Source organism: Zonotrichia albicollis, chromosome 1 (genome assembly GCF_047830755.1).
Source record: "Zonotrichia albicollis isolate bZonAlb1 chromosome 1, bZonAlb1.hap1, whole genome shotgun sequence".
Lineage (NCBI taxonomy): Eukaryota > Metazoa > Chordata > Aves > Passeriformes > Passerellidae > Zonotrichia > Zonotrichia albicollis.
Window position 1 is genome coordinate 63,452,576 of NC_133819.1, and position 25,579 is coordinate 63,478,154.

Consider the following 25,579-nt stretch of genomic DNA (forward strand, 5'->3'; position numbering starts at 1 on the left):
CCAGTCTATCCCCACAGTCCATCCCCAGAGCACCACACTAAATAAATGGCTGCACAAATAGCCAAAATTGTTTACTAAAGGTAAAATGTACAAGACACACACCACTATATTTCTTTATACTGGGCAGTGGCAGCTGTATGTGTACAGGTTTTCTGGTTATTCTCACCATAACTACACTTCTGCAGAAATTGGAGGCAAAAATCACTACCATGTCATTTTGTTTGACATCAATGGAATGGTACTGAGTAATAAAATATTCTTCACAAGGCTTCTATTATAAGCTAATGAGCTAATCTTTCAAGAAAACACACAGTGAAATAGCTGGTTTTAAGTATATACCAGATACCCTTTACAAAGAACCACAGAATTGGTTGGAAGTTGTTTCTGGACCATCCCCTTGTCCAAGCCCCTGCCAAGGCAGGGTAACCAGAGCAGGTGACACAGGGACACATCCAGGTGGGTTTGGAATGTCTCCAGAGAGGGAGACTCCATGACCCCCTTAGGCAGCCTGTTCCAGTGCTCTGCCGCCCTCAACACGAAGAACTTCTTTCTCATCTTAAGGTGCTTCCTGTCATTTAATTTATGGCCATTGCTGCACACAACTGAAAAGCAGGTCCCAGTTAGGCCATATTTAGGTAGATGAAAAATGAAACAACCTAACATTTTATATATTAAAAAGCAAAAAACAAAATCAAAAGCACAGTCAACTCTTCAGAAGACTATTACAACATTGTCTTGAAAAGTGATATAAAAGTCCCTATCTGAATGGGTCAAGAGTTCTCCTAAATAAGTGTAATGATAATCACTTGCAAGTTATTGCTATTTTTTAAAAATCCATTCTACCTTACAAACCCATTCTAGAGAATTCACCATTGTAACATAAAGTCAGCACATTTATTGCTCTAGAACACAAAATTACTTCTAGATTGAAAACACAGAGCTTTAAGACATGCAATACTCACTGATTAAAAATCAAAATATTTGTAAGGAAACAACTTACTTGATTGAGTTTCTAAAGTGGTCTTCAGCAGGATTTTTTACAGTACAACTGTTGAGCAACCATAAATCTGCTTCATCAGAGTTATCTACAAAACAGAAAAAAATCAACTTGCGTTAAGAATTATTTAACCTGTCAACTCCTAACTTATATAATATTTTTAAAAAAACCAAACTGAGCCATTAATAGTAAGTTGGCTATTTGCAAGATTACTTTATATTCAATTACATTCTTGGAAGGGGTTTATTGTTTTTCTTTGTTTTGTGTTTTAGAATAAAAAGAGGCACATAAGCATTTCCATTGTCATTTCATTTAAATTTTTTTGCCAATGGGGAACGAGTTGTTATCTCATCTACCAGCTGAGATGCCACTAGATTGCACATCATGGAAAACAAAGTTAAAAAAAATGGTCACAACTCCCAGAAAAGTCTTGCCTAGACAAAGGCAAAATTAGGTGGTCAACAAAAGCAGGTTTCACTAAGAAAACAAAATCCCTGCTTCATCTCCACTGTGAATTAATACTACAAAAGAAACAAATCATAATTCATAACATGTAAAGCTCTACCAAAGAGAAAAGTCAATGTAGCGGGTTTGGAAAGAAACAGACATATTTCTAGTTTTGGTTATATCTTAGTTATAGTATAATTATAGCTCAGCAATTTTCAGACAAAAGATATTCAAGCAACCAATATCTGTTTCCATTCAGATAAGAATACTTTTTTTTTTCAGGATCCAAACCTTTCTGTATGTTCAGAGCCTATTGATATCTAAATTCATTAACTGAACTGAATCCCAGAATTATCTGCAGAAGCACATATATGAACTGTAATCCTGTAAAACATGGCCTATACTACACAATTACTAGCCTAGTCATTATCCTTGTGAAGTTAGAGCTTCTTTTTTTGAACAAAAGAATAATCTATCTCAAATAGTTTCGTGCTTTAGCATTCATCAGAATAGCTTGTATCAGTTTGGATAAGAAAATTCATGTCACTCGCTACTATTCAGTACATGGAGCAGTAAAGTATTGACTGATGTATCTTTAAATAACATAAGCCAGTGAGCAATGAATACAGGTAAAACTTAATTTTTAGGATGCCTTACTTGAACTGATGTCCTGCTAAAGCAGGAGGAAGCCTGCCATGACTTAGGCATATTTATACATGCACCCATCATGAATGTATCTATACAGGCATGAATATCCTTTTTCTCCATGCACACACACTTATGACAAAATGCTAAAATTGAAAAAGCTTTCTGTCTCATGACATTTTCTTCAAAGAATTCATCGTTTACAATTAATTATCAGTCGCTTAACCTAGGAAGCGGGTAAATTGAAAATAATACATAAAAGGCAATTAATGCTAAATAAGAGAAAATATTCAGGGGGAGTTCTAATCATTGTTGACCAAGATTACACTATTAATTTGGCTAAAACATAACTTCCTTTCACAACAGGGAAAGACCACAAAACAGTCACCTAAGCAACATTCAAACCTTTAGCTACTTTAAACAAAACAAATATCTGACCCTGTCAGGTTGGGAAAGGGCACTCAGTTTTTCAGCCTACATAGAAGTCAAAATAAAAATGGAACAAAAAGAAGAACCTCTCCTGCATGAAAACTACATTTTTAGACTAATGAGCAGACCCCTATACCATTACAAATATAATCAGAGGTTAAAATAATTGATCAGGAATTATGTACAGACAAGGAAAGAAACAGTTTCAATGTCAGAAAAAGAGTGATCTCTTGGCCTAGTCAGATGTACTAGGTATGAAAACAAACACATTTTAAAAGTAGTTTTCCAATCACACAGCCAAACCCTTGCATTTCTTATTCTTTTCAGCAGCATAAAATGTTTATAAATTCAGCCCCACACCCATAACACACCCACCTGAGAATTAGGGGTGGGACACACACACACACTAAATAGCAAGAGGCCAACATTTAAGTGAGACATTACATTTAACAGACAACAGCTGCAGTAGCACACACTGACCACTGTAAAGCACAACCATTTTCGAGAGATGCCTTTATTCAGAGGAGAGAGACAGAGAACACCAGTTCTGGGCTTGGTCTCAGCTCCTCCTTGTGCCATGGTTTCCAGGTGTGCAGGAAGAGACAACACCACGGCAATGCTTCTCCCCTAAAGCCAAAATCAACCCTCTCTTCAAAACAGCCTTGGAAAAAGTAACACATTTAGGTTTAGAAAGCCCTTACATAGTAACCCAACAGGACTCATTTCATACAGCAGTTGGTTTCCAGGCTATTAATATATTGACTCCTTGACTGAGGGACAACTGCAACACTTTATATATATATCACACATATTAGAAAATCTCCCAAATACACATAAATTCATTCCTTAACAGGTTTTATCCTCTGCAGAACAGAAGATAAAAAGCAAAGGCTTTTACAGAATAAAATCTCCTGAGCAGTTTTGGGAAAAGGAGTCTTTCATGTACACATCTAAAACTCATTTATGGACCATAAAAGTGCATCTGAAGTTTGTCCTCCTCTTACAGCAACAGCAGTGTTTTATTATATTCAGTTGTTCTATTTCTGCCTTTATTTTTAAAACTTTTTTTTCTAATTATTTCTCATGATATCTCATATGAATATATGTACATACAAGTTTTGATTATGCATATATATAAACATATAGACACACACTTGTGAGATATATTCATTTATTAAGTGTCCATATCACAACTCTTCAAAATGATAGCTGAATTTTCTTAGTACTTTACTGCCCTATTCATACTTAAAATAATTGCATGCACTGATGTAAACTCACCACAGTCTACTGCATTTTTTCAATAAAATTTCAGTTAAAAAGGAAAAAAATTGCCAACGCGGTCCTTTTGTATCAGGTTGCAGGAAGATGTGAACATTTGCAACATTGTGGGAATAACTTGTCAGCGGTCAAATTTTGCTTTGCAAGGCCTTGATGGATGTGTGGAAACAAACATGGACCAAAAGAGCAGACTGGGCTTGGCATGTATAAACAACATCTTCTGGCTTCATAATTACTAAATATTAAGCAACACTGGGGTAATAATCCTTTATTCAGGGCATGGAAACTGGAGCAACTGGCTACCTATATATATATATATATATATATATATATGTATATGCATGTGTAGATGTGTGTATATATATATGTGTATATACACCTATAAGTGTTCTGGCATGAGTAGGTGCTACTATTCAGCACTGTGCTCAAATAAAGAGTCAAAAAACTCTGACAAATAAGCTCAGGCTTCTAAACACATGCCTAGAGGGGCAGGGGCAGACAGCCCTGAGGATTCCCTGTTTATACTCCAGGCAGACAGATGAAGAGTTTAGGTCTGGATGGGAAGCCCCACATGAATGTGGTGCTGCACCCACTGAGGCATCCATGCACCCTTCCTTGGAAGCTCTCCACCTGCCACCTTCTCCAACTCCATAGGTGAGGTTTTTGGGAAACCTCCAGCATTTCAGTGAAGAACAGAGGCCTGTGTTTGGGAGCTCACACAGATCTGAGCGAACAGGACGACTTAAAATTGACAGAAGGTTTTCCATCAAGTCATGGAGACCAACAGGCAAAACTGAAACAAAAACCATAAGTACAGTGAACATCAGTTACAGCAGTGAATGTGATATAGGTGCATATATCCTGCAACAATCTTCTCTATTTTTGCCATATATTCAGCCTAATGATACTTTTTTCATTATGATATTTATTTTTATGAGCTACTTAAACAGCTTCCTCTTTGATAAGATATTTTTAGAAAGAAAAAAGGAAGATATGTCAAAGCAGCTTTGTATTACATGCTCAAAAACACAACTCAAAACCATGGACTTCTTGCGTTGTGACATCTTTTCCATAAAAAAAGGCTACACTGGAAGTAAACCACAAAGTCTCTCATACTCTCTGAAAAACAACATAGAGTACAAAGGAACCTAAAGGTCATGGAAACTTCTGAGCACTTAAGTTAATTGGGAAACTCTGGAAAACATGAATTGGCTGCATTATGCAATACTAAGATGATAAAATGGTGAGAGTCTGTAACATTAGTATACCTACAGAGGAAAATAATATTTACAATTCTTTTCTAACTAGCAGTGTCAGTTTTCTTATCATTTCAGAAATCATAAATCAGCAGAATTTCTTAAGACTGTAGTAATACTATCAGTTGAAAATAAACAACTGACTTGGGTTTGCCTGGTCTCTTGACTTTTAGTCTTCTTTCAATTTTTTCCAAAACTTTGTTTTCTTCCAAGCCCCCCCAAACCACATCTCCTTGAAAATCAAAACACTCACAAAGCAAAAAAGTAGAAGAAACAGTTAGTGAAGGCCTAAAAGAAAAGCCTTTCTTTACTTTCTTCAGCACATCACTCCTCTCTCTGCACTGAAATCTCTACCAGATTTGCTCAGCATAGTTTGCTAAAAAAACATGACTCATAACTATTATGACATACTTTTAAATACTGTACATCAATCTGAGAAGTCCAATCTGAAAGCAGATCTTTCTCTATAATCACTGAAGGCTCTTCCAGGGTGTTTCCCTCCAGCTGTCCTTATCCTGTTCCTAACCACTCTGCGAGTCTTCCTTCTCACCTTTTCTGATTTTGTTTCTTCTAACTCTCTTACACAACAAATATACGTCTAGTTTCTCTGTTTCCATGTGCTGTATTCTAGCGTCTCTTCCCATTTATGGACCTCTCCATTAAAGCTTTGTCCTGTGTGTTCTTCCTTCCAAAACAGCTCTGCTCCCTCCCTTGATACCCTGGTTGCCACTTCATGCTCTGGAATAGCATGAAACATAGTAGATCCAGTAACATCCAAGGTATCTGGAATGTGTGCCTGCAACTGTACCCCATGGGAATCATCTGCCCCCAAAAGACACAAATATCTAAGCATGAGGACACCTCACAGCCAGTTACAGAAGTCATGGAGCATCCTGACTGGAACAAAGTTGCCAAACTAATTCTTTTCTTTCGACATCCCTGTGTCACAGAAACCCACTGTCACTCAAATTAGGTTCCTGAAATTAGGCGCTGGTTAATTTAATGACTTCTTGGACCACCGGGCATTGAGAGACCTCAACAAGTATTGGGAAAGAATCTCCTCATAAATACGACTTCAGAAATGCTGTGAATCATCAGTGCAGGAGGAAGGTACATCTTTCTCTGGGGACAGGGAGTTTAGTTATTTGTTTGCAGACAATAGGCTTTGCTTGGAAGAAGAAAAAAGCTCAATAAAGTTGAGAGTGACAAGAAAAAGTTTGGTGTTTTATTTGTGTGCCTTTCCTCGGCACACAAAATTCTTGGCTACCATTTGCTAGTTCCCAATATTGTATCAGATATAGTTAGCTATCAACTTTGATGTAACTTGTCCTACAGATTCCAAGCAAACAAGCTCTTTCTGTGTGTCTGCACCCCTGACAGCAACTACAAATCAAAACCACAAGTTATCATGAGTTTCCAGATGGTACTTGTTTGGAATCTCAGGGACACATTATCAGTTCCCACCTCTGAAGACGTACCATGCATTTGCCAATGATACAAAACACTCAAAGGCACGCTGAAAATACCAACTTTGCAGATTGCAAATGTCTTTCAAAACAATCCCACTCATGCCTTATCAACACTATCAGGATGTAAAATGTAAAAGGATTTACATGTAAAAAGCTTAGTTTTTTTACATGAAAAATGTAAAAGGCTTGGTTGCAACATGACTTCTGTTTTCTCATTAAACTTCTGAGATACTCTGGACATAACAAGTTACTTCATTCACAATTAATGAAACACAACTATTTGGTTCACCCTGCATATATGTTATTTAAAGTTCCAAAAGGAAGGCCAGGCTGCTTATCAAATCAGGAATGCAGACAAGCCTTCATGAAAAAATAATTTCTCCCATCATGCCTCTTGCCATGATTTAAACTACAAATATGCAAATTTGCCATTTTCCTTCTCCATTAACATTTTCATTACCGAGCTAATAGCGTAAGTAGCCTTTCTTGGGTTTTCTGGTATTTTTTCTGGTATATTTCTGAGTATTTTTTGGAAATTTTCTTGAGCAGGCAGATATCTTAACAGCAGCTACTGCTGGACTATAAACAGATTTTATAAAGCTTCCAGATCAGGATGCTGTGCCTGTTATCAAAGGATATTTCTCACTATCCAGCACCAAAACAGAGGCGCACAGGGACTTGTCTACTGAACACATCAAATAAGTAGGAACTGAGCACATTTAAACATGCAAGATGTAGCAGATTACAATCGAGTAATACACTACTGGATTCAAAATATGAATGTTAAATCATTGCCTTTCCTCATTTCAGTACAACAGACAAATAATTCAATTTTATGTACTCATGCCTACTTTCAGGACTGAAAGTTTTCTAAAAAAATATTAGTTTATTTCCAGTCACCTTTGAAAATCCATTTTGAAAAAAGAAGCACATACACCTCTCTTTTCAGCTGTTTAGGGGGTATCCTGCAGTTACTGGGACAAACTACTATCAGTTGATGTCCATTCAATCTGTTCATGACCTGGAACTTTGCCTTACCACTCTTTCCCAAAAACAAATTCCTCCAAGATATATTTAACTTGCTAAAGTCTACAAAGGCCAGCAGAACAGCTTATGGCTTCTGCCACCATCACTAAAACTAAAGGGTGACTGTGAGATCACTGAGAATATGAAACTGGAACTTGAAAAATTACAATAGGTGAACACCTGAACTAACATTAATTTTTTATAAATAGTGCAGACAAACCAATCTGTATTTCAGAGCATATCCATTAAAGAATACTTCAGGCCTTATATGGAGGTACTGAACACTAGACAACACAGAAGAAAAAGTACATAAAAGAATAAATTTAGCTTCAAAATATCAACAATGATAAACTTTACTTCCCACTTCCACTCTGCAACCATCAGTAGAACTTACAAGAGTAATCCCAATTTATATTGGGATTTTGAAGTGAGTAATCTGTTCTCTAAGTACTTTTCATCTCTGCTCCAGACACAGCACAGGCTGCAGTCTGGGTCTGAGGTGATCCTTGTGAGCCACCTTTTTCTCCCAGTTTGTACACTTGTGACTTGTGTCTACACTTCAGACTCATGTCAGACCAGCAGGACATCCCAGCTACACTGCTTGCTGCAGCCCAGGGTCTGCTCTGCAGCACCCAGACACACAGAGCTGTGTAGGGAGGCTTCAGCCCATCCACCCTCAGCAACACCTCAGCTCCACAAAGCAAAGAACAGGAGAGTTAAATCTACTAGAAAGGTTTACCTTTTAGCAATGTAAAAAAAATCCAATTAGGTTATAACTTGTATTTTCATTCCTTCTGCAATGTCCTGCTGATTTTTCTGCCTTTGCACACAGCACAGACAACATGAATTGACAAATTACTTTGGTATTTTTGTTCATTTTACTTTAATTCACTAGATTTTCCATGCATTAAGGCACCTGAGGGTAGCTTGAAGTTGCAAAATGATTTATGTTTAAAAATGCTAAACCTAGAAATGTTTTTGAAAAACAGCAGGTTTCCTTTTGGAACTCCAACACTCTAAAACTGCAGTACTTGTAAGACATTTCAATAATTCCCCCACATGAATGAGAACTTTACCAAGCCCATAGCCATTGAACTCATGCTTGTTCCAATCAAGAAAGGGACTGACCATTTCTACATCTTACCTGCTTGCTGTCTTTGTTGATTATGGAAAAAAAATTGTATACTTCAGTCCAGCTCTGGGTACAGCTTAGCTTCCTGTGCCATAATCTGCTACATTTTAGTCTGCATTCCACACTTGTCTTGTCAAACAGCTCCCAGAAATACACTTTAAAGGAAAGGCACCCTCTTACAAGTAAGTGACCATGGCCATGTTCCAAAGGAAGCTTATTCCAACATGACATGACCTTAATGAGCTACTCTTTTCTCATGGCTCTTTTTTGATATAAAATAGTCAAAGCTTACTCTGCACATGGTACTATATACCAAAGGTGGAAAATATAGGCTCCATTTTTAGCTCATTCTTTCAAAATAAAGACTTCACTACTTTGAGAAAAGTGGATCATGCAACTATTTCTAGAACAAAACAAGACCTTAAAACAAGAGAAGATAAATCTCACAGCTAGCTAAGAGGTGTGTTGGCAGGAAGCCTAAGCCTTGCCAAGGGCTGTTCAGCACAATAAGACCTGATATTAAGGAACCCAAATTACCCTGGGCAGCAGCAGATGCAGGCACCATAGCATGGTGCTCTAAAGTGGGCATTTCACCCTGCTCTTGAGCACAGACATATTTTTGAGGCATTCCAAGGGTCAATTGCTCCATTCACTTCAATGAAGACATAATGATCAGTGTGAATAATTTCAATATGCAAAGCAGTGATGAGTGATTTATCAGTCTTTTGGGAAAAGTCCCATTACATTAGGAACAAGGTCAAGTAGCCTGTTTCAGCCAGGCTATGCTACAACAACACACAAATAACTCCAACTCATTCTGATGATTAATGCGGATAGAATTTGTTTTGTTGACAGAATTTGGAAAAATCCCAGAAACTCCTCCTCCTTTGAGTCTTAAGCCGGCTTGATATTCCAGAAATAGCAGGCACAGTACGACTCAGTGCTTTTCTGTCCCTACATACAGCTTCATACGCAAAACACGAGTTATTCAAATGAGCAAATACAGACTGATTGCTTCTGTCTTAGTCACTCAAAATCCAAAGCCAGCCATGAACAAAACATCTTGCACAACACCATGCAACCGAAGTTTCAAAGCATGCTGCAAATATTAACTGATTTACCTTCAGCAGCCACATATTAAATATGCACCCTTCCCTACACCAATTCTTTTCATCTTATAAATGTAGACAAGTAGTTTCAGAATTTCCATAACTCGATCAAGCCACACAGGATGCCTATGCAAACAAGCCAAGATCCTAGCCAAGTTGTCCCTGCCTTCAGGCCTGTCCCTGAACACAAAGCCATTGCCTAGATTCATATGCACTATTGCAGTCTACATCCTTTAGAGGCCAGATAAGTGATATAAATTTTTGACAAGTTTAAAGGCAATCACAAAACCCAACTTTTCAGTAATTTGGGTTGCACAGCAAATGAACAGAAAAGACTGAACAGTAGAACAAACTAACTCCTTTCTATGGGACAAGGTTAAAAAAAAAATTAAAATCCTTCCTCCCCCCTCCCCTCAAAAAACTAACCCAAATAGATATAATAGCTCTAACTCCCCATGTGTGCTCAAACACAGCTCTTGCAGATGTGCTACCAGCTGTCTCAGGACATCTATTGAAGTCTAACCACGGCCTTAGAAGGATGACAGCTGATAGGTGAGTTCCAAGAGAATCTCCAGATTTCACAGGACTCACTGAAAAACAACTGCATTCTCATTTTGACACAACACTTCAGAAATCTCCACTTGCTTTATCTGTAGTCTCAGAATTAGCCTGACCTGGTAAAAATTATTAAAGAGGATTCAGTTGTTCTGCAGATCGGAGTTTCTAAAAAAATGGCTGAAATGTAAGTGAAACTGCTGATGTTGAGATTGGCAAGACACAAACTGCCAGTCAGAAAAGTCATCTAAACTATTGATTTGAAAATATCACATACTGTGAAGTAAAAAACACATGTTTCAGGTAAAAAGCTACTGCAGTCAAGCATAAGCAGGTATTTCATATGATGACAGCAAAGGCATAGGAAATGAAAAATGAAAAGTCTATGTTCTCCACTATACATTATATGATTCCATATGAATTTGCTGTAAACAGCAATAAGTAGTTCAGAATCAAGAAGGATTGACTGGAACCTGCCCCAGGAATGTAATTTTAATCTCTTTGAGGTGTAACATTATGACAAATCTCACATATATAAATGCTTCTGTCTACAGAGCTAATGGAATGTTAATGGCTCTTCCTCACCATGTCTACGGGATAGAACAAAGAAAATATAAATTGATGCTTATTTAGTCCCATTATACACACAAGTACAACCAGTTGGGCTAAGGAACAGAAAAGAGAAACCAAGGGCACTCATAAAATGCAGTTGCATCACTTGAATTACCTACCCAGAGGAGCCTCTTGCACTTCCAGGCCCTGTAAACCACAACTAAATCCAGCAACATGAAACTCAAAGCAGAGAAGTAGAAGATTCTCAAGCATAACACAATCCCCAAGCAAATGGGGAAAAAATATCTTTGCTTTATTTCCAGTATAATACAAAATGGATCTTGGGTAATTAACATTATTTCATTTATTATTTAAGGCATAAAGTGAGCAGCTTTACTCCACAGATTTCTTACTTTTTCAGTACATCTAATTCTGTACAAGTTGGCCCATGGCAGTGAACTTCCACATTTCCACAACTTTCTAATCTCCATTCATTTTCACAACAGCCAGGATTAGAACTTTGCTATAGTCTGCAAAAGAAACCTAAATTTTATTCCTGTATCTGTTTCACCATCTTTTTCCTCCAAGTTCCGTCTGCATTAAGTTGTACCTAGAAGCCATTTATTGATTTCAAATGCCTTGCTTCCACTTATTTCTCCTGATACCTAATGCCACAGGGAATATAGATTTAGGTTTTAGCTATCACTTTTAAAAGAGTTAAAATTATAAGCTATTTGAGCCAGATATGTCTAAACACTTATTAAATTGTAGCTTCCGGCTACTTATTGACTTTTTCAGAACTACCTTCACACCTCATCTATTTTCTACTTTATCAGTTTTCTGAAAAGAAGGAGATATGGGCTTAAGGTATCATACCCAGCAGCCAGATAAGCCTCTGCTGTGGTTAATTCCCAACCATCATTCCCAGTTCAGACTATCAGCAAAATTTAGTGCTTGTGAAAACTCCAGACTAAGCCAAGCAGAAATGAAAGCTCACTCTTTACACACACAACCGGTAAATGCAGCACAGCAATCAGCGGCACAAGCTGCTTCACAAAATCCCACCAGCAAGTTAGGAAAAAGCCTCATCTGGAAACATTTAGGACAAAGTAGCAGATCTACTTCTATGCCCAGCAGAGTAAGGAAGCCTGTTCATGGCAGAGGAGTAAAGATGAGCTGGGACAGAAAAGCAAAGACAGCATGGGCAGGTGTGCAAAGGTGTATCCCAGCCCCTTTCTCCATGCCCTGACTCATGCAGAGCAGACACACCAGTCCATGCAGCTGCTACAGAGCTATGCCTGGAGAGGCTGAATAGTTCTGTACCAACGCTGAGATACCCATTACAGCCTCACACATTATTTCTGTACGGTGTCTCCTGTCAATCCTGAGTGCAGGTTTGATACCCTTGTTAGAGGCAGTTTTGTTAAATTACCATCATTTGCACAAAAAAAGCACCAGAAAATATTCTTCCAGTACAGTATTGCATGCAATAAGACAAGCCTATTTTGAAACTTTCAGTAGCACTTACAAGTGCTGAAGTTAAAACATGCCAGTTTTGCGTAGGAAAATTTAGCTTTATGGCCTCAGAGTGCTTTCATCAAGCACAAACCAGTTCGAACATTAGTTTGAGACATGTATTATTTGATGTAACAGCAGCTCCCAAAAATAAAAAGAACATTTTGACAAACAAGAGAAGGTGGGTGAGGATCCATTTTCTCATCTTATTTGGCAGCCACATCTCAGGATTTCAAGGACTGTCACAGGGAGTGATGCTGGTGTATTACAGCAGGCAGAGCTGCACTTTAAATGTGCACAGTGCTGTCTAGCAGTTCTCAATTTCCTTCAAGGAAAAGGCAGAAGATTTGGAAGAGCTCCATAGGTCAGAAGGAGTCCATTTTTTTTGGGTTGTTACCTTCTTCCTACCCCAGGCTTCACACTGGGAGTATCTTCCTTTGGCTGGACTTACCTATGTCTTTCCTACTTTGAAGGCAACGTAAAGAGCAACAACACAAAACCTACATTTCATTACACAGCTCAAGGTATTGAAAAAGCCATTTTGATCTATCTCCTTTCTGAACTTCCTTACTTTTAAGACTTCAAGGCCCGTAGTTATCCACAATTTAATTTATGTTTTCTGATGTGAGAGGGATCTTTATACAAAGTTCTCTTTTTTGTTTGTCAGTGACAGGAGTTTAATCTGGTGTCTCCCATGATCACTAGCCTTTCTTTATATATTTATATCTTATGATTTCACCTTTTTCTTGCTTTCAAAGATGAATTTTTAAAAATAGCATATCAAGTTCCTACAAGTCACATAACCCATCCCACTCTGGCACATTATCTGCCCAAATGTTTGATACTGACATTATTTTTTAGAAAGCTTTTGGTGAACTCTAGTGGTAAATATTTTTAAAAAAGTAAAAAACCAAAAGTAAACTACTTTTTTATTTAATATATATTTTGCAGAAGTAAAAATGCTTATGGTTGTAAACTTCCGGGGCTAAAGGGTTATGGTCACTTCCAGTAGGAAAAGACATTATTACCTTTAGTATTTTAAACATTTTAGAAGAGAAAAATCCAATAGTAATTAATAAGAAGTTGCTAGATACAAGGGGAAGGGTGGCAGAGACATCAGGAGGCCAATGTCTATATGGAAAGCCTAGACTACCTACCTTAAGCCCATAAAGTTACTGATTTGTAACTAAAGGCATTGGTTTGTAATTAGTCTTTATTTGCTTCAACTGGCCTTCAAACCATGACCCTGAAAAACAGTACCACCTCTAAGTACATTAACAGAACCCTTTAGGTAAGGAAAGTTTAAAAAAGTCATCTCTGAGTGCCATCCTGTCTGGATGCATCCAGCCAGACAGAGGAACACAAGTATTAATTCAGCTTTAGGGTCATCAGCACAGCTGGGCAGGATCTAAGCTGAAATACAGCTGGTAGTCCAGGCTATGAACACAGCATGGCTCACACAGCAAAAGATAACCTGGAATCATCAAGGTCTCCCAAAGTGCAGGTAGAGCAGATGGCTTCCTGTTTTTGAAATCACTTCATCTCCATTTCAGGTTCATCCACACACTCAGCCTTTATAAAGGACAGAAGTTAGCTGCCACAAAGTGCCTAACCCTTTACTAAAGATCCCACTCTAAGGTCTTCCAACTAAAATACTAAAATTGAACTCAGATAAAAGTATTTACAACTGTTCTAAAACCGGGAAAATAAAGACAGCCTGAGACTACCATGTTAGGTTCACATTTTCACGTTGTCCTCTTCCTCAGTCTCACCAGCTCTGTCTCTGCTAGCATTCCTTTAAAATTCTGTCAACACAGATATTTAGTCAGCAAGGCTGCAATTTAGATTGAATTTAAGCTCTATAAAGCTAAGTTTAATGTTTAGCACATAAGACAATATACAGCACCATGCCTACTGCTCCAGTGGCCCTTCCCTTACTAAAAATCAATTATTACCATAAAGTAACAAGTACTCAACAGCACCTACTTGCAACTGTGGAGGAGAAAAGGTATTACATTCTTTCAAAGGTTAAGTGCAGAGAACAAAATGTGTGGTCTTGATGTAAATAAAAATTAAAAGTCTTCCAAATGCAAGAGAAGAGAATACAACATCCTTTAGTTGACTTTAAATCAGATTCATAAGAATTCTGTCATGCGAAAATCCTTTACAGTTACTGTCACATTCCATCTGACTCCAGGAAACTCTGTGATGCTTTCCAACAGATACAGAGAACACGTTAAGAGAACATTTCTCCTCTCCTGGATGAGGAATCACAGGGGCCAGAATGAGCTACATGCAGTGTATGAACAATTGACAAATACCCACATAAAAAGAAGTGGTCTAATAGTAGCTAGATATTGTCAACCACAGTCTTACATCAAAAGATCATTACAGTAATTTTTAATAATTTATTTCACAAACCAAACACCCATGACAGGGAGAGAGGGTTTATACATGTAATGGTAGTGGTGAAGAGGCAACTGTAATGGAGAGGGAACAAAGGCAGTATGCAGACTGACAGGAAAAAAATCAGGAAATAAAAACCACTACCAATCCAGGCCAATTTCCAACTGTATTTTTTCACATTTGAAAGCAAAGTATTTGTTAGATCCTGGATATAATCTGCCAATTTGCTTCTTTAAAATGACAGACATTTTATCACAAAAAAAAGGAAATAAATCAAAAGAAAAGTTTGTTTATTGTTTCCACCGAGTCTGGATTTTAAAAAAGGAAAAAAATAAAAATAAAATATCTGTACTCAAACTTACAATAATATATTCAGAAAACAAACATCACAGCACTTTCATCGAGTCATTCAGGTTGGAAAAGACCTCTAAAATCTTAGAGGTCTTAGTACTGCCAAATCCATCACTAAACCATGTCACTTAGTGCCACACCTATGAGCCTTTTAAATGCCTCCAGGGATGGTGACTCAATCACTTCCCTGGGTTGCCTAGTCTGGTCCTTGACAGCCCTTTTTGTGAAGAAACTTTTCCTAATATCTAATCTAATCCTCCCCTGGTAAAACTTGAGACCATTTTGTCTTGTCCTGTTGCTGCTTGCCTGGCAGAAGAGACCGGCCCCCACCTGGCTACAGCCTCCTTTCAGCAGTCATAGTGAGAGACAAGGTCCCTTCTGATCCTCCCTTTCCCCAGGCTAAACACCCCCAGCTCCCTCAGCTGCTCCTCATCACACTTGTGCTCCAGACCCCTCCCCAGCCTTGCTGCCTTTCTCTGGACACACTCCAGCCACTCAATGTCTTTGTTGAGGTGAGGGACCCAAACCTGGATACAGGACTTGAAGCACAGCCTCAACCAGTGCCAAGTACAGGGGACAATCCCTGCCCTGCTCCTGCTGGCCACACCATTGCTGACACAGGCCAGGATGCCACTGGGGCACTGCTGGCTCCTGTTTGGCTACTGTTGACCAGCACCCCCAGGTCCTCTTTTCCTGGGCAGCTTTCCAGCCATATTGCCCCCAGCCTGGAGCACTGCCTGGGGTTGCTGTGGCTGAAGTTAAGTTCAACTTCGTACAACTGGCCTCAGCCCATCCATCCTCCAGACGCCTCACCAGAGCCCTGCTACCCTCCAGCAGATTGACACTCCCACACAGCTTGGCCCTCAAACTGACTGAGGATGCACTTGATCCTCTTGTTCAGATCATTGATAAAGGTTTTTATCAGGACTGGCCCCGATCCAGCCCTGGGGAACAGCGCTTGTGATCAGCCACCAGCAGGACCAAACTCCCTTTGTTACCAACTCTCTGGGCAGAGAGCTTCTAATCCAGCACAGAGTGCATTCATCTAAAGCATGAGCAGGCAGCTTCTCCAGGAGAATGCTATGGGAGTCTTTACTGCAGCCTAGAAAGACAACATCCACAGCCTTTCCCTCACCTCTAAAGGGGTCACTTGCTCAGAGAAGGGGAGTGCCTCTGACAGCTCCTTCAGCACCCTCAGACGGATCCCACCCAACCCAACAGACTTATGTCCACGTGGCACAGCAGGCCACTGACCATTTCCCCTTGGATTATGGGAGCTTCATTCTGCACTCTGTCCCTATTTTCTCTCTCAGGAGGCTGGGTACACTGAGCTTAACTGGTCTGAATGTTAAAGACTAAGCAAAGAAAGCATTAAGGACCTCAGCCTTCTCCTCACCCTTTATTTGTTTACAGGCTTTATTTGTTACAAGCTTTTAGGAGCTATTAATCATCACTGGGTCCTGCAAGCACACACAGTGTATTTTCCATTAATCATCTGGCACTTAATACACAATGTTGCAAGTGGCTTTGAACCAATACATTTTGCCAATACTTCCAAGTTGTAAAACCAACAAAGCATGTACTTCACTGCAGAGTTTCTTGCACTTGCCACACCTGAAGCTCCTTTATCAGGCCCCCCACCTGCAGCCCAGGTGTTTTCAGTGTCCACACCCCCAACAACCCATCCATGCCAGGACTCCCATCATCTCTCAGTACAAAACCAACTTTCAGCTCCAAGAACATCAGCAGACTTTGTCAACTTTTGTCCAAGCTCCACAAGAGCCCTGAGATAAGCCCCAAACCTTTGTAGCTCTCAGACTGCCCCACAGAGGGTGTCTTCACTTCTCCTGGACTCTCCAGCCCACTGCACCCTGCCCTGCCTGTACCTCCAGGCAGCAGGTAAAATCTCCAGCTACACTCAAATCCAGAAGGCCTGCACAGCCTGGTCTTCCTGATGCTAAGTAATGTATTTTTGTCCCATTTTGTGCAATCCTTAAATTGACAATTGATATGGGATCATCAAAATCATTATTACAATTGCTGTATTTGATTTTAAACTGCACACAACTCCCCAACAAATGTGAACTCTTACACACAGAGCACAATTACATCTTCAGATCAAAGCAAACACTCAAGATAACAGGTGTAATTTCTTCAAAAATGTCCTGCACAAAAGGACATTAATTATTCACAACTTAGCCAGTGTTATTAAGCAGAAACAAGATCGATCTACAGCAGATGGATTGAAGAAAATATTTTTTGAACACTGTTTAAAAAAACACAAACTTAAATGTTTGAAGCTCCTAATACCTCATTTTTTGCTGAGGTTACTCGAGATCCTGCATTACATTTACTTTCAAAAGCAATATTCAGCACTTACGGCAAATAGATTATTAGCCCCTTTTCAAAACTTTGAATGACTTCTTATCTTTCTGTCCCCTATCATCTTTTCACAGAATCAATATACAGTTACCTTCTTTCCTTAAAAATAAAAGTTAATATTAAAGGTAAAGCCTTACTTTGGTGTCATAAAAGAAACAGCTGCTTCACTTTTCTTACACTTTCTGATTTGTTGAAGTCTTAGATAAGGACATTTAATGAAGATCTCTATTCTTTCAAACAGGGCGTAACTTCAAGAAAGTCTTGCAAGGCTTAAACTATTCAAAAGGTTAAGGCATGCACTAAAAAGGTACAGATCAGTCATCATTAAGCTCAGGCTGAAGATTTAAATTAAGTAGGGGCAAAAAATGTCCATCACAAATACATGAAAGATGACACCAACAGCTCCTGAATTTGCACAAGGTCTCTGAGATTAGGGAGGAAGCAGACTCACGTTAAGACCATGTTTAGGAAGCACACAGTAAAATCACAGAAGGGTACATTTTTTCAACAGATCCACAACAAAACCCATACAAAATTAACAACTGGAAACAAGTGCCAGTAGCATATATAAACAGGTATGTTTACCGACCCATCCATTTGAAACAAATTGTTAGTGAAATAAACAATAAAGTGGTAGAATTTAATTGCTTAAAACCATTTACAAAAGCAGTAAAAGCCACACATAACATCCCATTCCACTGGCACACAGAAGTATTCTGAGAAGTATGAAGAATGGAGTATTTACTAGAAAATAAACTTGTAAAATCTCTGTCAAATGCAGATAGTCTACATATTCCACCCTTGATTTCACAGGAAGATTCCAGTTTCAACATAGGCATTTAAGGGGGTCTCCATTGTACTACAGAAGCAAATTTTATATATACTATTAGGATGACTGTCTCAAAGAGGAAAACTTATTACATCTGTTTCAAGGTACTGTATATTAAACACCAGTACCTCTGAAAAAGTGGGCATTATTCCTTTAAAAAGTCACTGTTCATAGATGTTTATGACTTAATTTTAACAGTACACTGCAAATAATATGGTAATGAAGTTTTTAAGTTGCTTTTGTTTCCTTATTTGCTAATTGTACATCTAGTGTCCTTTTTACCACGCATGAAAATATTAAAGGAATCTTACAAGCAGAAGTAATCCTAGCTGGTAATTATATTTGTTGCCCACACATATTAAAAAAATCTCAAGATATGTACAAGTAATCAACATATACCAGTCTAGAGATTAAGTACAATATGAGCTATAAGGCTGTTTTGTTTTTTTAATCCCTTCAAAGAAACTGCCATTGCATTTGAAAGAAAAATTCTATATGACCCTTAAATCCTTTATTTTTACACATTTATTACCACAAGAGACAGTCATTAGCCAGAATATTATCTTCAGTGCATTTTGTATTATTTTCTGATGGCTTAAATAAAGTCTGAATACACATGTATCTTCTGTTTTTTCAATACACTGGTCTTGTTTAACGAGTATACAAACATGCCATGTCATGGTCAGTGTCCTCAGCCTCACAACACAAAGCACTACCAGAAATACTTTGTAAAGCTACACTACAAGTATACGGGCAACTAAAGTAGCCTTGCAAGAAATGTATTCTCACTGTGATTAAGAAATAATGATGAAAAATTGAAACTGTTAGAATTTTAATTATACCAGACTGGTATAGTGAATTTAACCTGAAAGATAAATAAATGTTTATTTGCAAAAATGGTCATGCCATTCAGGGTATAGTAAGGTCGATAAGCAAATGGGAAACTGATTTTTTGCCTACCAGACTTCTCAGGAAATTGAATTAACACAAATTAATATAAAGCATATGGGTTTCAGAAATATAAGTACCACCTTACTGGGGGGAAGATTTCATAGAGCAATGACATAGTATGAATTACTTCCCTCAGGAAGAAAGCAGGTTTCTGATCAATCTTTGAGAACTGAGGACTCTTAGCAACCCAAAGGACTAGAAGACTCGTCCAATAATGCCTACAACTTTATTTCATCAGTACCCTGAGCTACCCAGCATACAGCAGTATTTGCAGACATTTAACATAGAGGCACTGACCAGCAATGCCTACCTGACAAAAGCCAAAACAGCCACCATGCCACACCCTGCAATCACCCAAGTGAGACACTTCATCAGCTTTGGAAGCCACATCAGCTACCACACATCCCACAGAGAAGCAAGCCTCTGTGCCTCTCCACAAGAGAAGATCAAATCTGCATTTATGAGACATAAGCTAAACTTTCTTCTTCCCCCAAACAGAAGCCTTTTATCATCCCTTATCATTGGCCCCACCATAAATTCCCCTGTCCCTTTTTTTCAGGGATATGTGACTAAGCAGCCATTCTCAACCTTTATTTACCTTTGAAGTCAGCTGGTTTTATTTCAGACCTTATGTCTGTGTATGCAAAAGCACATCTGCTACTTCAATTCTTATGCAATAAAACAGAATCAGCCTTACCCATAAATGTTGTACAGATTATAGTCTTTTCTGGGGTGTATGTTCCAAATCTTGTGTTAGCACTTTCAAAGGTAATTAACCACCTTGGAATGAAAATAAAAACAGCAACAGCCACCAAGACTCCTCACAAAAGATGTGGTCCAATCTGGAGGGGCACTCACCAAATCATACAGCATCCCAGAAAGACACAGTGGCCTTTAAAAATTTACAAAATATGATTAGATTAAAACTAGTGTTTAGCTACTATTACATGAAAACAGCAAATTCTCTCAGACCCCATGTTAAAACCATATTCCTATCCTCCTATGTCTTTTCTGTCATATGAAATTAGTATTATGAAATCCTAGAATGTTGCTGAGCTTTGAGTATGTAGTTCTGATAATTAATGAAGCAGTTCACAAATGTCAAGAACAGGTTGGTATTTGCTCCAGATAATCTGTCTCCTGCCTTCCAAAGATCTGACATTACATCAGTTTATAACACATCGTGGAATATTATGTCACAAGTCAAGCTGTGAAACACATTACAATTCAACAGGATATTGCTTCTGACAATGTAAATTGATTCTTGAATGCTAAAACAATCCCATTCTGCCCCCAACAAACTCAAGAGCTGATGGACACAAGACAATGAATGTATTTTTGGATTTAAGTGGAAAGAGTCTAAGTCACATATGCTGACCTTGTGTCATGTAAATGCACACCAACTCTACAGTAAATGGCAAAAATTGATTTGGAGCAAAAATATATTGAATACTAAAATTCAAGTTGCCTTTCACCAGATAAATATTCATCAGTTTTCTTTCTTTCTCTCCCATACTAATAATACACACATAGTGCATTCCTGCTTTAGACCCTTACAAAAAAAAAAAAAACCAGGATAGACTTATTACACTAAAAATACATCAAAACATATAGTAGGTAGTTAAGAGCCTCCCTGCTGACTGTTTGTTTTTCTTGGGGTCTTTTTTTTGTGGGAAAAGTACAAAAATACACACAATACTTTTGCAGGGTAAAGGTTGTTACCTTGATGCAGCAGAAACACATCTTCCAATCTGAATTCTATATAAAGAAAACAATGCATGGAAGACACAGCACAAGAGTTTCCCCCATAGCTAAAAATCAACAGACAGTTGGGTAGGAAAAGCACCTCTGGAAGTCATCTGGTCCAAATCCTTTGATCCAGAAGGAGCACCCACAGCCAACTGCCCAGGACCATGTCCTGATGTCTTTTAAATATCTGCAGGCATGGAGACTCCACCACCACCCTGGGCAACCTGTGCACCTTCACAGTAAAAGAAGTGGCTTCTGGTGCTCAGAAGGAACCTGCTGTGTCACTGTGGGCCCATGGGCTCCTGGCCTGTCACTGGGCATCACTGAAGAGAGTCTGGCTCCAGTCCCATTGCACCCTTCCTTAAGGTATTTAATACACATTGATGAGATTCCTCTGAACCTTCTCTTTGCCATGTTGAATAATCCCAGATTTCTCAGCTTCTCCTCACAGGAGAGACACCCCAGTCCCTAAATTGTCTTCATGGTCCTTCATTGGAGTGTCTCCATCATGTCCATGTCTCTCTGCTGGGCAGCCCAAACTGGACACAGCCCTCCAGGTGTGCCCTCACCAGAGCTGGGGAGGGCAGAGGATCCACTTAAGAAGCTATACATTCTGAAATCATGGTTCATTACCTACACAATTCTTTTAATTACATATCTACAGTGTAAAAAAGCCTTAAAAGCTATAGCAATAATTAAAATGCATTCGCAATCATATAACTGTAATGAAAAATGGAACTGCTACTTAGTATCAAGAAGCAGATGCTAAACACCACAGAAAAACTAATCTCCATTACAGTGTTCTGATTGAAAGAGGTGACTTCTACTGAGACAGCTTTCAAAGCTACTGTTACTCTCTTCGTACAGTCTGGATATCCAAGTTGCTTGTAAAACAGATCCCAGGCAGCCCAATGTTTTAGAAGAAACTAGCCACAAGCTAAACAAAATGCAATGTAAGTTGTCCCACCTCTGGCACCAGAGTACCCAGCAAAAAAACAGATACTCTTAAGTGGACCAAGGTGCTTGCAATGCTCACAAAGCCACTTTCAGCAGGTAATGGGAGATTATTATTTTTACCTTTCTCACTCTCCAGGAGAGATAAGTTATAGAGCTAAAATACACAATACAGGTTTAGTCTATGTGGTGATAAATTCAAAAGCCCTGCTCAGCTTCTCTTCCAGAAGATTTAAAATTTTACACAGTGCAGAGGATAAAGGCAAGCAATAACACCTTTTAAAAAGCCAGATAATGATTTTTAATTTGTAGAACAGTATTCAGACAAGAAAGAATATGAGACAAACTGGAACAGGGTCATTATCCATGACCTTCTGTGGACACTTTGCACCACTGGAGAATGAGTTCAAAAACACCAAGGAGACAACACATGTAAGGAAGCACAAACCAGCTCCCAAAACACTGCCTGACTACAAGTGTGATGTCCACAGGCTTTAAACACAAAGTGCTTAGGCATCTGAGGAGAAGGAATTTAAACCAAGGTCTATTCCAAAGAATAGCCTCCTTACAAAAAACAGAGTTTTGTGCTTACCCTAATCCTACTGTTACCAAATTTTGCCTCCTATGACACCATTCTATATGTCTCCATTTAAATATACTGTGTAAATGTAACTGGCACAAATGACACAAATAATTCAATGAAGTGCCTGGAATCCAGCACTTCTGGTTGTGACACTTCTCCCATGCACACAGAATGACAAGCCAAGGAGCCTGGTCACAGTTAGTAAAAGGAGTCAGTTGAGGAAATCAGCAGAAAAATAACGAAATAAGGTTCTGAGGATTTTTGGTCAGCTTTCTCATTCACTGCTGCTATTATTTTTAGTACAACCAAGATAATGAAACATTTTTAAACCCCCTTTTTAATAACATCTTTTACACTGTGCTCATGTGCCCAGAAATGCTGCTACCTGATCACTAAAAAAGACTATCAATCTGTACAAGAACAATTCTCAAATATCAGTAGTTTAAAAAAGTATTTTTACTACAGATATGAAAATTATTTCTGGAATCACTAACAATGACTTTCAGATACAGAAGTTAAAGAACATCTCTTAGAGAAAATGCATATTTATCTGTTTTGTAATAAGTTTCAAAACACATTTCCCCTTCAAGGTACACCAATAGACTACATAATATGCTTTCTCCTGCATAATCAGATCTACTTTGAATTTCTGATGTTCATACAGTGTTGACATCAACCAATGTAATGAAAAAGTTATTTTTTCCTGATAATCACTTAAATAGGGAAAATAAATTAATATTTCAAGATCAGCATGAGCATATGAAAAAAGGAAAGTTACTTTCTTTGAACTTAGTCATATGAACTCCAAGTATGTATTCAAAGACAAAATATGCAAACCACAGGCAAAGCTCAGGCTTTCAAACAGAGCTTATTGTTCTGCCTAGTGCAGTGTGTAAAGCTAAAGAAACATGCAGCCATCAGCAACAGCAGTAAATCATTGTGTAAAACCAACCACTTCATTCCATACAGAAATTCCTTGGTCATGTCTCCTACTCACAGGCCAGTTCTGGCCCACACACACAATTTACATTTTATTTACACACTGAACAGACTTGGGGCACAGCTTTACAAAGCTTCCCTCAAGTAGCAGCTTCCCTCTTTCTCATACCACCCTTTCACAAGAATGATAGCACTATAAAGATTAGCCAGATATTTGTCCTGGGATAAAAAAAAATGCACCAGGCCAAAGGACTGCCTGTGTTGGTGCAGCACATCTGCACTGGCCCAGCTGGGCAGGCAGGGGAGCACAATAGCAGCTGCTCACACTGGCAATGCTGCCTACAGCAAGAGACACGCAGCCAAAGCAGGGGAAATCACTTTCCAATGCCGTGAAGATGCTGGGATGGGCACTGGAAACTACAAAAATGTTTTTTAAAGTTACCTGTCCAACATTAATGTGCTAGTAGGCAAATTAGTTACTCTTTAGGAAGCACACAAGTACATTACGAAAGTAATAAATTTACCATAATTTAGAATTTACTGAAAGCAAATCAAGCTCAAAAAGAACTAGTCACATGGAAGTGGCTGGATTTTTTTGACATGCAGAGGTAGGATTTTTACACACATTGTGGAACTACAGAGCACCACACACTGAAATTTGTTAGTGACTTGATACTCAGACTTCAACTGCAATTATTTTCCACCAGTCTTTGAAAAAGTGTAGGATTTTAGTAAGTTTTCAAAGATTTGAGTAACATCAATTCAAGCTTGTAGATTTGGAAGAACAAAGAATATTGATTATGCTTCAAAAGGAAGCCAAAATTAACTAGGAAATATTCTGAACACAAATGGCAATTTACTGTCAAGAACACAACAAATCGACAGCTCACGCTATCAGTCATGAACATGGCAATGAATCAGTGCTTCTGCAGCAAATGAATGGAAGAACCCAGGGAGAAAAAAAGAAAACTACAACAAAACTCACACACACCAACAACACAAACTATCACCTATATCTATTTTTCTGCATCTTTGATGAAGAACAAGCTTCAAATTTGAGTCCTTGGTAAGGTACAAATACAATTAAATTTGGAAACATGCCACCCAGCACACACATGAAAGGTATTACTGATAGAAACACTTCATACTCAGGTTGCCCTTTTAAATCTTGTGTTTGTTACAAAATGCTAAGCAGATTTTTTTTCAAGTGCCTTCCACCCAGTAATAGGTCATGCATAAAAAGAGTTAATGCCCTGAATTCTGTGTAAAGCTTATTTCACTCAACAGAAAGCAAATCATATGCAAATTTCTTAACTGCAAGTATAGTGTGGGGCTAATAAGCACATGAATGCTTGACTATGCAAAATCCATGCAAATACCTGCAAAAGTTTTTAACCTGGGAATATTCAATATTCAAAATGCATGCAAATACCTATGAAAGATTTTAACCTGGGAACACTGCCTGACACACTACCTTTCTGTGTTTTGTGCACACTGTAATATTTTTCATAACTATAACATCCGCACTCCTGATAATACAAAATACCAAGTCAAGTGATTAGGCAAATTCCAAAATAAACCACTTTGAGAAACATCAAACAATAAAGGAGGTCATATTTATATAACACACAGACTGTTTGCATATGAACACAAGTTTGCACACGGGTTGGGTCAAACTGAAACATTCAGAGGGATGCTTCCTCCATGAGGACATACTACTGCTGCATTAAGAGAGGTTTGTTAGATTGTTTTCAATGAACACAATATTTCTCCAAATGAAGCACATGTAGCACAGCCTCCTAAACTCCTCCTAAACATTGCAACTTGGGTACACAGTGCAGTAAGAAATAAATCAGTACAAAACAGTGCAAGAATAAAAATATTCCTAAAATGCCATGCAAACCTCAAATTAGGACACTTTAGGTAGCACTGCAGATTTACTGAGATACCATAATGACTAATTTTCTCAAATGTCATGATTTTTTTAGGTAAATTAATGCTATTTATAGGGGGGTTTTTTTATCA

The 25,579-nt window shown here is 38.4% G+C and overlaps 1 protein-coding gene across 2 annotated transcripts in view; it reads right to left on the reverse strand.

Moving 5' to 3' along the window:
* Window positions 1-25,579, reverse strand: part of CDKAL1 (CDKAL1 threonylcarbamoyladenosine tRNA methylthiotransferase) — a 381,082-nt gene that overhangs the window by 312,968 nt on the left and 42,535 nt on the right. For both annotated transcript variants that reach the window (XM_005481774.4, XM_005481775.3), the window contains exon 5: window positions 1,001-1,085. In XM_005481774.4, coding sequence (XP_005481831.2) covers window positions 1,001-1,085 — 85 coding nt within the window. The remainder of the gene's footprint in view (window positions 1-1,000; window positions 1,086-25,579) is intronic.